General features: G+C 40.1%; 1 protein-coding gene across 3 annotated transcripts in view; it reads right to left on the reverse strand.

Moving 5' to 3' along the window:
* Positions 1-13,135, reverse strand: part of ABCF1 (ATP binding cassette subfamily F member 1) — a 175,824-nt gene extending 162,689 nt beyond the window's left edge. For 2 of the 3 annotated variants that reach the window (XM_078780068.1, XM_078780061.1), the window contains exons 1-6: positions 12,983-13,135; positions 6,796-6,845; positions 6,477-6,578; positions 6,211-6,319; positions 3,339-3,382; positions 2,069-2,098 (exon numbers count right to left, since the gene is read on the reverse strand). In XM_078780068.1, the coding sequence (XP_078636194.1) occupies positions 2,069-2,098; positions 3,339-3,382; positions 6,211-6,319; positions 6,477-6,578; positions 6,796-6,845; positions 12,983-13,124 (477 nt within the window). In that variant the 5' untranslated portion in view covers positions 13,125-13,135. Of the gene's footprint in view, positions 1-2,068; positions 2,099-3,338; positions 3,383-6,210; positions 6,320-6,476; positions 6,579-6,795; positions 6,846-12,810 lie in introns of all 3 variants that reach the window. The other variant, XM_068122175.2, reaches the window with a different exon arrangement.
* Positions 13,136-13,815: the final 680 nt, after the last annotated feature.

A 13,815-nucleotide genomic window follows, 5' to 3' on the forward strand; every position in this document is an offset into this window, starting at 1 on the left:
AGCTGCTTGCACGGCAAGATAACCACGTGACCGGAACCCACCTGGTGGCGGGTGACGTAAGCTCCAAAATAACCAAAATGCGAAAACAAAGCAGCAGCTATATACGGCAGAGCTGCTTGCACGGCAAGATAACCACGTGACCGGAACCCACCTGGTGGCGGGTGACGTAAGCTCGTAACTCAGATCTCGGCTCGCATCTCAAAGCAATAAACCGCCGAGCGACGGCTCGTATCTCGGAAAACTCGTAAGTTGGTGCACTCGTAAGTCAAGGTTCCACTGTATATAGTTTTTGGTCCTATCTCTCAATGGTGAAGACTCTCAAAAAAAAATTCGGATTCAGATTCGGATCCAGATCGACACCAAAATCTAATCTTTTCGTCCGTTACACATACCCAACCTCGCCACCAAATTTCGAACAAATCTGGCCACAACTTTTTAAGATATACTCTTCACAAACAGGCAGACAAACAGACAAACAGACAAACAAACAAACAGATAGACAGGGGTGAAAACATAACCTCCATCCACCTTCTGTGGCGGAGGTAAATATGCATATCATCTTCATCTCGCTGAATTAACGCCAGGGGGGTTGACTCAGCCTGTCATCCTTCCGAGGTTGGCAAATTGAGTACCAGTTCACTGGTACTTCCCTGTGTGTCGCAAGAGTCGACTAACAGGGTTGGTGGCAGGAAGGGCATCCGGCCGTAACGCATTGCTTCAAAAAGGGGACCACGGTGCCCGGAAAAGGCCAACCCCTGCTCTGCAGGGAAAAATGGCCTCTAAAGGTGGTTCTTCTTCTTCTTCTTCATCCTACCTTTGCTTGGAAAAAATATTTATGCATATTCGACATGAATGTTTATGTGTGGGACTGCATGTATGAAGAGACTTTGTCAATAAAATAGAATTCCACCATTTTCAGAATCTACATCCACCCTAGCATGTCCATCCCTATTGGCCTAACACCTGACAACAATGAACATTTGCTAGCTAATGAAGTGCCTTCGACCACCAGAAATCAGGTCAGGCCCCTGGAATATAGTGCTAGTTTTGTACTGGAATTAGCAAATATGTACTAATGTTTTAAAAAAAACAAAGGAAAGAAAATAATACTTTGTTTACAAAATTGTGAAGACCAAAATGCAAGGTCAAACTAGAACGGGCACTCGGTAGAGCGCATACCTTCGCCGCAGCTACTGTTCTGTACTTGGCATGGGAGTGTAGGGAACAGAACAGTGAACAGTTTGGTGCTGATTTCATGCAAATCGGATAAGAATTGACCGAGTTATGACAAAAAACGCACATTTTGCAAGGTCGTGACCCCCCTGACCTTTGACCCCCAACCGCTAACAAGGGTAATGTCTTCACTGGGTCATGTCGTATATCACAAGATCGGGCATTGAATTCTGAACATTTTGGCATTAGTTGCATGCCAATTGGATAAAAATTGACCGCGCTATGGTAAAAATACGATTTTGACCTTTTCGTGACCTTGACCTTGACCTTTGACCCGATTGCTCCCAAAATCTAATCAAATGTGTCCCGTATAATAACCAATCATCCCACCAAATTTCATGCAATTCGGTTGAATACTTTTTGAGTTATGCGAATAACATACACACACACACACACACAGACATACAAACAAGGGTTATGACGTCAGAGTGTCATGTCGCATATCACAAGATTGGGCATTGAATTCTGAACATTTTGGCATTAGTTTCATACAAATTGGACACAAATTGACCGCGCTATGGTAAAAAGACGATTTTGACCTTTTCATGACCTTGACCTTGACCTTTGACCCGATCGATTCCAAAATCTAATCAAATGGTTCCCGGATAATAACCTATCATCCCACCAAATTTCATGCGAATCGGTTGAATACTTTTTGAGTTATGCGAATAACATACACACACACACACACAGACATACAAATAAATACACAGCGATCAAAACATAACCTTCCGCTTTTGCGAAGGTAAAAAACGACCCTTGTTTTTGGGTTTGTAAGAGGGTGACAGGTATTTTTGTAATAAATGTTACTTTACCCATTGCTGTTTTCACTCACCTGGGATTTCTCTTTTTCATCTCTTGTTTCCTGAGGATGCAAAATAAACCATGGGTGCTACACAATATATCCTATAAGCTGTCACATGACATATTCAGTTTGCACATCTGCTTCATTTATGCTCACCAATAGCATCTATAATCTCTCATTTTATAATCACTAGGCATGCATACCCATCGCTGCGCTGACAGGTTTAATCAAAAGACAGCATGTTGCACTTCACAAACATATTGCATGTCTATCTGTGAGTCTCAATGAGGATGTAAAATTAAGTGAAACACTCGAAAAAAGGGTCTTCCTATAGAATGTTGTTGTCGTCGTCGTCGTCTCATGCTCAAACAGACCCCCAGCAGAGATTGCTCATCTCTAAAATGTTGTGCTCTTCCCTTTGTGGAGCTCGGACCACGCAGTCTTCCATAATGTGTTTATTGTGGTGGGGTAGGTTGTCAGAGGTTGCAGGTGTCATCGAGTCTACGATTGTACTGTAATAGCTATGGGTGGTGTCTACAGTTGAGGCATGAAAGGTTAATACGATCAGACATAGGAAGCAATTTCTCTGCGTTGTTGATGGGTGGTGGTTTATTTAGTGCCCAGGAAAGTATTGCTATACTGTATCCAATTTTGTAACTCTTTCCATGTCCTTCTAAAGGGTTCCTCCTGTCATATAACAAGTAATAGACATCCACAACATCCTTGACCATGTTGTGGAATGTCGGGCAAGGCCCTTTTTTTTGTTCTAGCCTCACTTCTTCACCTTTATTCGCTTGAAAATTCGTTTTCTCCACAGCCGCTTGAGCGTTCGACACAAAACTTCCAACGTAGGAGTGCCTACCTAAGGATAATTTATTTTAACAAAGTTACATGATGTTTGGATGGAAAATGCAGCCAGTGTTCCAAAAAGTCTGTTTTCTGTGGGCATGTGTTGCAGAGTGTTTTACATATCAGGAATAAATACACTCGACCTCCCATCACTCAGCCGAATAATACGTATTACCGTTGGAACTGCTGTGTTAAGCTATAAGCTTATACTGTATTCCGATTATTTAATCCCGAAAAGACAGGCTTTTAAGACAGGCATCTTTGATTAAATTGATTTAAAAAAAATTGTTCCAAGTAAATATATTTGCTTCCCAACCAAGTAAATAGATTATTAGCTTTCCAATGATACCATATTGATTTTTCTATGACAGCAAGAACCCTTTAGAGTGAAGTGCGACACTGACACAGAGACACACACACCTCCATTTTTTAGTAGTTAGTCACAACTCACCTTTGTTTGGCCTTTCTTTCCCTTTTTCCTTCCACTCTTGGAATCTGATATTAAAAATAAAAATTAACGGAAAAATGAAAAGGAAACGAGGATATGGTTCCATGGAAACAAGGATAACAAGAGGCTGTCTAACAACAACCAAAGTACTTTTGCCTCTTTCATCATGGCTTTCAGTACAAACAAGGTTGTACGAAAGAAAGGCATTTCAAAACAATGGTACAAATAATTATTATAACAAGAGTTGGTAGCAACTATGTTGGTTGGTTGGTTGGTTGGTTGATTGGTTGGTTGGTACCTTCCTTCAAAAAAAAAAACCCAATGAAAACAAAAAGCTTCAAGCTCGCTTAGCTTGAAGCTAACTAAATAATAATAATAATAATAATAATAATAATAATAATAATAATAATAACCAGAACAAAGTTGATAGCGTACCGTTGCAAATCCCCATGCTTCCCACCGAAAGCAAAGTTTGAAGATGGCATAAAGTTCCACCAGCAATGCGCCAATATCAAATTTTGAGTTAAAAATTTCTCCTGTTTTGACCCCCGTGACTTGAAGTCCAAACCCAATTGAGGCATGAACCGGGGGATAAATCCCCCAAAAATTGTTGTATATTTCATGTGTCCCCCACTGTTGATTGCATATACAAAGTCACATTAAAAAAATGTTTTAAAATGTGCCCGTATTTTCATTTTTCAGTATTTGACCTTTTGACCCCGCCTAAGTTGTTGGGGCCAAAATGATACTGCTCTTGCACCTTCGTGCCATGTGGTGATCATGACTACCAACTACCAAGGTTAGTGAATTTCTGCACCATCGTTTAGGAGACGCCGATTACAAAATGTTAAATTTTCATGATAAAGCACAACAACAGATACTTCCACAGGATGCCACAAATAATCACGTAAAGAGTTAGTATAAAATAGGACTAAAGCATTGAAGTATAATTTTGAGCCGATTAAAGAGAAAGAGTGAAGCAAAGATTTATTTGTGAAAAAGCAGGAGAGGACTGGCAGAACAAATAACAAAAAGAAAAAATATAAATATATATTTTGCAGCTTTGAAAACAACCAACTAGGTGCAACAAAACAGCATTAGCCCATCTTCAAAAAGCCCCGTTCCCCGGTAGAACGGTAAAAATAATTGTGGGTTAAAGGCTTTACAAAGTGTAGGATTTTTATGTTTCCCAAAATATAGTGTTTAAGATCTACAGAACCATACTGTCACAAAAATAAGAAAAACTTTCAACATTGGTCATAAATCAAATCCAACACATCAGGAGGAAAATGTGGAAAATTCAGAATCGCCGATGACGACAACCCTGAGGTCAATGAATGAGTAAATGAGAATGCCAATGAATGAGAGGAATGCCAATGGTGAAGGGTCTAACTCTACCAGGTTAAGCCTTTAGGGTCACCCAATCACTAAGGGTGTACAACAAATGACTTGAAGTGAGGATACAGCTCCCCCCTCTCCCCCCACCCCCCAACCCCCTGTCCCATCCCATTCCCTATCTATACCATAAGAGAGAGGTTTTGTCTGTGTATGTCTATGTGTGTGTGTGTGCATGTGCATTACCATTTTTCTCAGAGACGCCAAATGGATCTTCGTCAAACTATCAGAGGTTCATCAGTAAGTGTCGGGGAGTGTTTTAGGCCAAAAATGTTTTTGAAAATTTCGAAAACAAAAAGGTTGGATTTTTTTTTATTCATGGCTCTATCATGCCTAAGCCTTTGTAGCTAGGTAAAAAGTAATATTAAATGATCCCTGACCCAATTCCTTAGTGGGTGTAGGGAAGTGTTTTAGGCCCCCACAAAAAAAGGAAAAAAAAGAAAAAAAACCACTTGATTTCTTTAAAATGCCAACAGGATTCGAACAGCACCGTCCAAAAAACGCTGGGTACCCCTGCTAGTCTACAATAAAGACAGTAATACAATCAAAATTATAATTGATAATGACCGATTTAAGGCACAAAAGCAGAAATCAGCAAATTGGTTGAAAACCAGAATGTTTGATTCCCATTTTTTCATTCTCCATCTTTGCAATTAAAACTCTGACTTGCTTTCCTAACTCTATTAGTAAGACAGCTTAATGAAATATTTTGTAAATACTGTTATCGGGTGGCCAAAAGTGCCATATTTTCCATGAATATTCCTCACTGTCGTAGCAATTTCAGAAGGGTAGCCACCCAGAAATGCACATTGAGATTTCAGTAGGGGAAACTGAAATTCAAGATAGGATGTTACCCACAAATATGACATACGTCCTCAGTAGGGGAAACTGAAATTCAAAATGGGATATTACTCACAGATATGACATATGTCCTCAGCACGTCTTTATATAACAACAGTTATTGAAAAGAAAAAAAAATCAACAACAAACAGTCAAAAATGCATTGAATTAAACTGATATTAATGCTACCTGTACATTTATTCACTTTAAATAAAAAGGCAAGGTGTATAACGTTTCATATGTGATGGCTGTAATAGGGAACAATGGTGGACAATATCTCTTGTAGTCATATTTTGGACAGTTTTATTCATACTTGCTCTTCAATATTTCAACTATCTTGGGCAAATGTTGGACCTTTAGTAATAACTATGTGATTTATAATATATATTAAGTAATCATATGTAAACAATAAATCATATATAATTAATAACAGTATCATTTTCTGGGAATTTTTCATTTTCCATTTTTGATGGCTACCCTGAAATTAATCATAGTACCCTAAAGAAATTCTGTGAAAAATTTGGTGCTTTTGTTCGGCCTGCAACGGTATTTCCCATAAGCCACCTTACTATAGCTCTTCATGTACTCGTGGTCTAATAACACAATGCAGTGTCATGCAAGGCTTCTCACTGTGACCCACCTGTGTTATCCTGCAAACTGAGCTTTTTAAAAGTCTCCTCGATATCTTCTTTCTGATGTTTCTCAGTCACACTTCCCTTTGGTCCTCGCTGAATCAATTTGCCCTTTTTCTGCATAGAACGAGTAAGGAGAAGTTCAGAAAAGGGTAGTATGGTGTTGTGTGAAAAGACAAGAGACTGCAGAGATGATGAACAATAAACATGATATTAAAAATAAATAAATAGTACAGTACTAAGACAGAACACACAAACTTACAAGGATACTTACCTTCTTTTCCTTTGGTCGTTCTTCTTCTTCTTCTTCTTTTCCTTTGTCAGTCTTTTCTGTAACATTTTTTATTTCTGCATCTGCAGCAAGTTCCTGAAAGAACTATAAAAAAAAAAAAGGAATTATTCTCTCTCTCCCTCTCTATTTTGTAAAATCGAGATAACATTTACTCAAGGAGATTTTGAAATTATTTTATCAAAAAAGTCAACTGAAGACAAAATTTGGTAATTGCATCTTAATCCACCAAATCTTATCACTCCAAATATTAACCAATCCACATTTTGAAAAAAGAAACAGTAAAGTATTACAGAGCACTCACCGACTTCTTTCCCTTTCTGTCACTTTTCTTAACTCTACCTCCACCACCACCTGTACAAAAATACATTCCCAAAGTTAATCAAATATTCTGTACCACCCGGTCAAGGACAAATAAATATAAAAAGAACTTGTACATGGGTGCAAGGCAAAAAAGCTGGGGCGAACACAAAGTCTCTACATAAACGTGTACTGTGCAGCACCATGCACCACTCCTGGTATTGGTGGAAGATGTGGGTATTACAAGTCAAGGTTCAGAGGCATTAATTGTATCAAAAGTAAGAGGCCTTCACATTATTTTTGTAGTTGCTTAGCCTATATTGCTTTCGACAACTACAAAATCCAGAGGAATTCCCACATGTTATTGTTTTTGTCCTTGAAAAAAATGGCATTTGAAGGTGTAGTATAAATAGCAGCTTAAGTGTAGTTTCACGTTATCATTGTGTTTTTCCAAACCAGTTTCCAATAACTAAATTAAAAACAACAATAACAACTAGATGGTATTCTTAGAATACTTACCCTGTGCAGTCAACATGGTGCAAGCAAACTCCTGTTTTATAACTTCTTTTTTTTTGATCCAGTATGGCTGCCAGACCACGTGAGCGATTACATCATAATATATATTCTCTAATATAATTGTTGCATAGATCACACAGTAAATTTCAAACTGATCAGTCGAAGCGTTGTCCCTGTCAAATTATGACGTCATAATTACGACACCAATGATGTCATCGTTAACAACACCAATTCCCCATATGGAGTTCTTTACAATGAGCCAGGTTTCAATTTTTTCCATGGAGCGGTTTTGGAGATAGAGGTGTAACGTTTTTCAGTTTTTCCAAGATGGCGACTGTACCACGTGACCTATTACATCATAATTAGCATTAAAATATTCTACAGGAGGAGGTGCTTCTATGGTGAAAATTGTCTCAATCGGACCAAGAATTACAGAGAAAAAACAATTCATACTGACCGAATCAAGCATTGTACTCGTCGAATTATGACATCATAAATAAGGTACCGATGACATCTTAATTAAAAACCACCTTTAGGTGACATCTTAATTCTTAATGATGACATCTTAATTAGGTGACATCTTTAGGTGACATCTTAATTCTTAACGATGACATCTTAATTAACATATCTTATTCCCCATGGGGAGTTCTTTACAATGAGTCATGTTTCAATTTTTTCCATGGAGCAGTTTCAGAGATATGGAGGTGCAACATTTTGATTTTTCCAAGATGGCGCATGTACCATGTGACCTGTGACCTGTGACGTCATAATAATCATTAAAATATTCTACAGGAGGAGCCGCTTCTATTGTACAAATTTCGTGTCCATCGGACTAACAGTCGCAGAATAATTTTTTTGTAATGCTGATCAGATCAAGTGCTGTACTTGTCAAATTATGATGTCATAATGAAGGCACCGATGAAGTAATCGTCATCATACTTTATTCCCCATGGTGAGTACTTGAAAACGAGTCTTGTTTCAACTATTTCTATTGAGCGGTTTGGAAGATAGAGGTGAAATGTTTTTCCAAGATGGCGTCCATAGCACGTGACCGGTGACATCATAATTATGAATAAAAAAATTATACACACAGAGGCGCTCTATGGCAAAATTTCGTGTCAATCGGACCAACGGTTGCCAAGAAAATTAATTTTAAAAATGCAGACACGTACGTACGCAACCGAATGCGAAACCCTGCTTTTCGCTTCTTAAGCACAGGGTAATAATAGCATAATAATATTAACAATAATAATAGTAATAATAAAGATCATGACATGATCCCCTGAGCTGCTCCCGACGGGAGCGGGTGTGTGTTCCGCTTGGCAAATGGCTTGCTGGAATCATGATGCAAAGCGATCAAGCAAGCACACCAACGGAACGGAACACCCAGCACTGCTTAACAACATGGCGATCTCCATGTAAACAATGCCATCGTGGTACTCGAGCAAATGCTGTCCGGGCCATAGTTTTCAGTTTTACCCGATCTTCTTGTGACAACTTCCGCAAACACATTTATTGTATTAGCAGCGGCTACAGAGTACGAGGAAGAGAGAAAGAAAGATAAAGAAATGGAGAGCCAGCAGGAGCACCATGCCAAGCTTATCTATGGATCAACCATGCTGAGCATTTTGGGGTGCGGTTTTGCATGTTTGTAGATCTTGAAGAATTAGGACAAAAAGTAGAGGTGCCAATACTATTGTAAGTATCCATAACAGGGGTACGCCTCTGAACATTTCATTCCAGAAGGTTGAGATGTTTTGAGTGGCGTGAGAAGTGTGTTAAGGAATATGCTAAGAAGTGAGAAGTGCATCATTATGGCACGTGAAGTTGAATATTTGAGTCATCAAATCTCCTGTCAAGACATTTTGCCTTCGCCGAGCAAAGTTAAAGTAATTTAAAATGTTCTAATACCACAAAAATATCATAGAACTTTGTGCATTCTTGGGTATGTTGACATATTTTGGTAATTTTCTGCCTCAAATGAGAACAACCATCGAGCCTCTGCAACTCTTCCTCAGCAAAGGCATTGCCTGGGAATGGAAAGCTGCTCAAACAAGAGTGTTTAAGGCTGCTGAAACCACGTTTTCGTTACTTGTCCATTACAACCCATCCAAGGAACGCATTCTCAGTTGTGATAGTTCTTCGTACGGTATCGGGTGTGCATCGTTTCAAAACAATGAAACTGGTAATCTCCAACCTGTTGTATTTACATCTCGAACCCAATCTGAAACTGAGCGTCGCTATGCCCAAGTTGAATGAGAGGTATTAGCGTGTGTTTGGAGCACCTCTAAGATGCGGCAACACGTTTTTCGAAGGCATTTTACTACTGCGACTAATCACAAACCCTTGTTAGGTCTGTTGGGAAAAAAACAAAACCACTCTGCCCACATCATCAGGTCATATTCAACGTTGGGTGTTGACCCTTGACGGTTATGAGTATTCACTGGTTTATCGCCCGGGGAAGGAAGTGTATTGGGCTGGCAGGCTCAGTCGCTTGCCACTTCCCGTAACTATTCCACAACCTCCCCAATCTGGTGATATTGTTTATCTCATGGTTGACGTCATACATGAAGCTCCTGTAACTGCTAAGCAGATTGCTTGTGCTACCAACGACAATCCAGAACTGTCACGAGTCAAAGGCTGTGTTATGTCACATCACTGGACATCACTACCAGGAGGGGCGAAATCGTGAAACCTGATCCGAACGGATGAGTTTTCAAATGATGCAGACTGCCTGCTTTGGGGAAGCCAAGTGATAATTCCCTATAAACTCCACGGGGAAATTATCAGTGAACTCCCTTGTGCTCATCCAGGCAGTCACCATGAAGGCCATTGCCCGAGCCCATGTTTGGCAGCCCGGCTTCGACAATGACATCGAGTCCTGTGCACGCCATTGTCATAAGTGTCAAGCCCATGCCAGGATGCTGCCACAGTCTCCACTGGCCATGTGGTCATTGCCATCACAAACGTGGTGCAGACTACACATCGACCATGCTGGTCCACTTAAGGGAAAGCTCTTCCTTAATGTAGTTGACGTGAATTCCTAATGGATTGAAGCCCTCGTTATACCATCCTCATCTTCTGCTGTAACAATTGAAGCTCTGCGTACCGTGTTCACACATTGTTCCGAACTCCATTGTATCAGATAACTGATTGTCATTTATGAGTCCAGAGTTTCAGGTTTTTTTTGTAAAATGTATGGTATTTGGCACTACACATCCACCCCTTACTAACCCACCAGTAATGGCCAGGCCAAACCTGCTGATTCAGGTCTTCAAGAAGGGCCTACACAGTGTTAAGAAAGGCTCCATTCAATATCACCAAGCTCGTGTTTTGCTAAACGGTCGCACCAGACCACGTCAAACTACTGGTCACTCACCCGCCAAACTTCTCATGGTCTGTGAATTAGCAACAACATTTTCATTTGTGCACTTGAATGTAACGGTCCAGGTTGAAACAACAAGCATCAACAGAAATATAATCACGAACATGCATCTGCACATCATAACTTCCGGGTCAATGATCCTGTATATGTATTGAATTCTCAACGTGATACTATATGGTTATCTGGCATTGTTATCAGCCACATTTGTGAGATGAGGTTTCATGTGAAGCTGTCAGATGGTAGATGCATGCATAACTAGAACAATGCGACGGTGTCGTCAATATGCCTCCGCATAGTCCCACAACAGGTAGATGCCATCACTCTGCATATGTATGGGTAGGGGATCACGTTTGTGAAGTTTCGTGTTGATCGGATAAGGTTCGTTTTTCTATCATGGCTGTTTTTCTATCTATCCAACATGGCTGCCAAACCACATGACCGATAACATCATCTTTTTCAAACTATGTGCAACAGTGCTGTTCGATGATATTTGTAAAATTTTGCATCGATATGGTGACTGGTGAGCGGTTTCAGAGATATAATTATATAATATTTTCCTTCAATCCAATATGGCTGCCAAACCATGTGACCTATGATGTCATAAATTTAATATTTAAATACAAATGGGTCATAGATCATGTGCATGCAATTTCAGATTTTTAGGATAAGGAATTCGATTAAAACATTTTTGGCTGGTATACTTCACCTATATATACCACCTAAACGGTGGTTATACTTCACCTATGATGTCATTATCATGCTTTTGTTCCCCATTGGGAGTACTTGACAATGTACTAAGTTTGAAATTTTTCCATTCAGCGGTTACCGAGAAATAAATTTTTTATTATTTACTTTTAATCCAAGATGGCTGCCATAACACGTGACCTATGACGTCACAATCATAAAAACATTCTGCATGGGTGTCACCCCTACCCTGGAAGTTTCGTCTCAATCAGATATATAGTTGCTGAGAAAAACGAGGTTTAGCCCGTACGGATGGACGGACGGACAACCCGAAAACATAGTGCCTCCAGCGACTTTGTCGGCGGAGGCATAAAAATGTTGATCAACTCAAATTGTGTTATGTGTAGCCAACTATTGAACCGGCTCACGTGCCTGTGTCACCCACTCCTGTATCAACACTTCTTGTGATTGAACCCAATATGCCTCTTCGTGTAAGCCCTTCACCCACTAATGGACCCAACCATCTCTCGATCCTGCACCCTCAATTCAGATGCCCACAGCAGTCGCAAGTGAATGTTGTCCTCCACTGGCTCTTAGGTCAGCTCGTGTTCCTACTTCCTAAACCTCTGCATCTTGACCTTTATGAGGGGAGGTGAGATGTAGCCCTTCCATGCATAGGGGGAGCTTTGGGGGTCAAACCAAGGAGTCATGTAACCAATTCCTGTCCCAGACGTGTGCTGAACCTGTGAATGGAATAAACCTGTTGTCCCAACTATAGAGTCTTCGTCTTTATTTAAATACATTACAGCAACATAATTTTGTATCTAATGGAATACAGCCCAGGTGTTTCTAGTTTACTGAAAACAATGAAAAGAGGGGTTTCAGTACCCATGATGCAGTGCGCGGGCGCCATATTGGTTGGCAAGCTAAATAAGACCTAACAAGGCCAAATAATGAGCATAGCCTTCCAATGCAGTAAGTCAGAATGAAGAGATAAACGTGCGAGATTGTGGAGCTACGGATGCTATCGTTGTCGGGGAAGTGAATACAACCAACATGGCGGCGCGCACGGCATTATGGGATAACTCTGAAAACCCTCTCTATACTTATAGCTACATTTTTCAGATTTTGAATGAGGTCTTTTGGTACTCGTTTCATTGAAGACCAACGAGAGAGTTATCCGTCCACCATGCTCTCAAAATTTCCCATTATGCTCCAAGACACTGTAAATGTTTGTTTGGGAAGTACCTTCAATATCAGGGCTGTGTTCAGTTCCCAAGCAGCTTGCTAGCGCTTGCCAAGCCAGCCGTTCCTTACTAACGGCTTCGAAAATAATGCTTAAGCAACTCGGCGAGCGCTCCACGAGAAGCTTGGTACCGGTAACTCAACATACCCCTGGTAATGGAAAGATCGCTGCAATTCATTTTCACTTACTCTGTAAAATCTCTGTTGGAATCTCGCGTTGATCATGATCGTCTCCTTCCTCTCGCCACTCCGGCTCAGCTTGGCCTTTTTTCCTCGGCATCGGAATGTTTACTTTATAATTGATGAAGTTAAATCAACGCAAAACAAGAAAAGGCTTCGAAAAAAAAAAGATTCAACGAACCAGTATTCCCAGTAATGATGAATGGAACGCGTAAGGCAGAAGTAAATTGTAAAACACGTGAAGTAATTGTTGCTACGAAGTGCCGGAAATACTGACTACTGTACAGTGTACAGTGTACATACGCCAAGTTAATCACGTTCATGGATCATACATGAAATACATTATTATAATTCTATAATATATTTAAATATACCAAACTATTGTGTGTGACAATTACTTTTATACATGGCGAAGGGAAAAATAGCAAATCTGCAAATTAAAAAAATACACCGCCATCGCTACCAATACACCGCCACAGTAACCAATACGCCGTCATTGTTACCAATACACCGCCACCGTAACAATACACCACCATCGCTACCAATACACCGCCACAGTAACCAATACACCATCATTGTTACCAATACACCGCCACTAAACACAACATCGTGACGGAAAGATTTATATATTTTTTTAAGTTACTCGAAATCTCGGCTGAGAATATTATCGTTATTGATTTATCTTTTCCTTTTTTAACAAAAGGTTGCTCGTTGTAACATACTGTGATGTCATATCCTTTTCCGGGCTCTGCCAATTGTTGGGCGCCCTTAGTGTTTTTTCATGAAAAACTTGAGACAGCAGATGAACATTATAGCTGGGCGGCTTAGCTAAAAAATTCGGATCGATTGTGCCTTTTCCCTTAAAAGCATGAAACTTGGCACATGGCTAGAATACCCGAAAAGAAAGATTTTTAGTCCAGGGGGCATCCCCAATTTCACCCCATATGGCGGCCATCTTGAAATCCAAGATGGCCGTCATACAAGACCTATTTTGATGAATATCTCCATAATTAG

Source organism: Myxine glutinosa, chromosome 1 (genome assembly GCF_964187855.1).
Source record: "Myxine glutinosa chromosome 1, kmMyxGlut1.1, whole genome shotgun sequence".
Classification (NCBI taxonomy): domain Eukaryota; kingdom Metazoa; phylum Chordata; class Myxini; order Myxiniformes; family Myxinidae; genus Myxine; species Myxine glutinosa.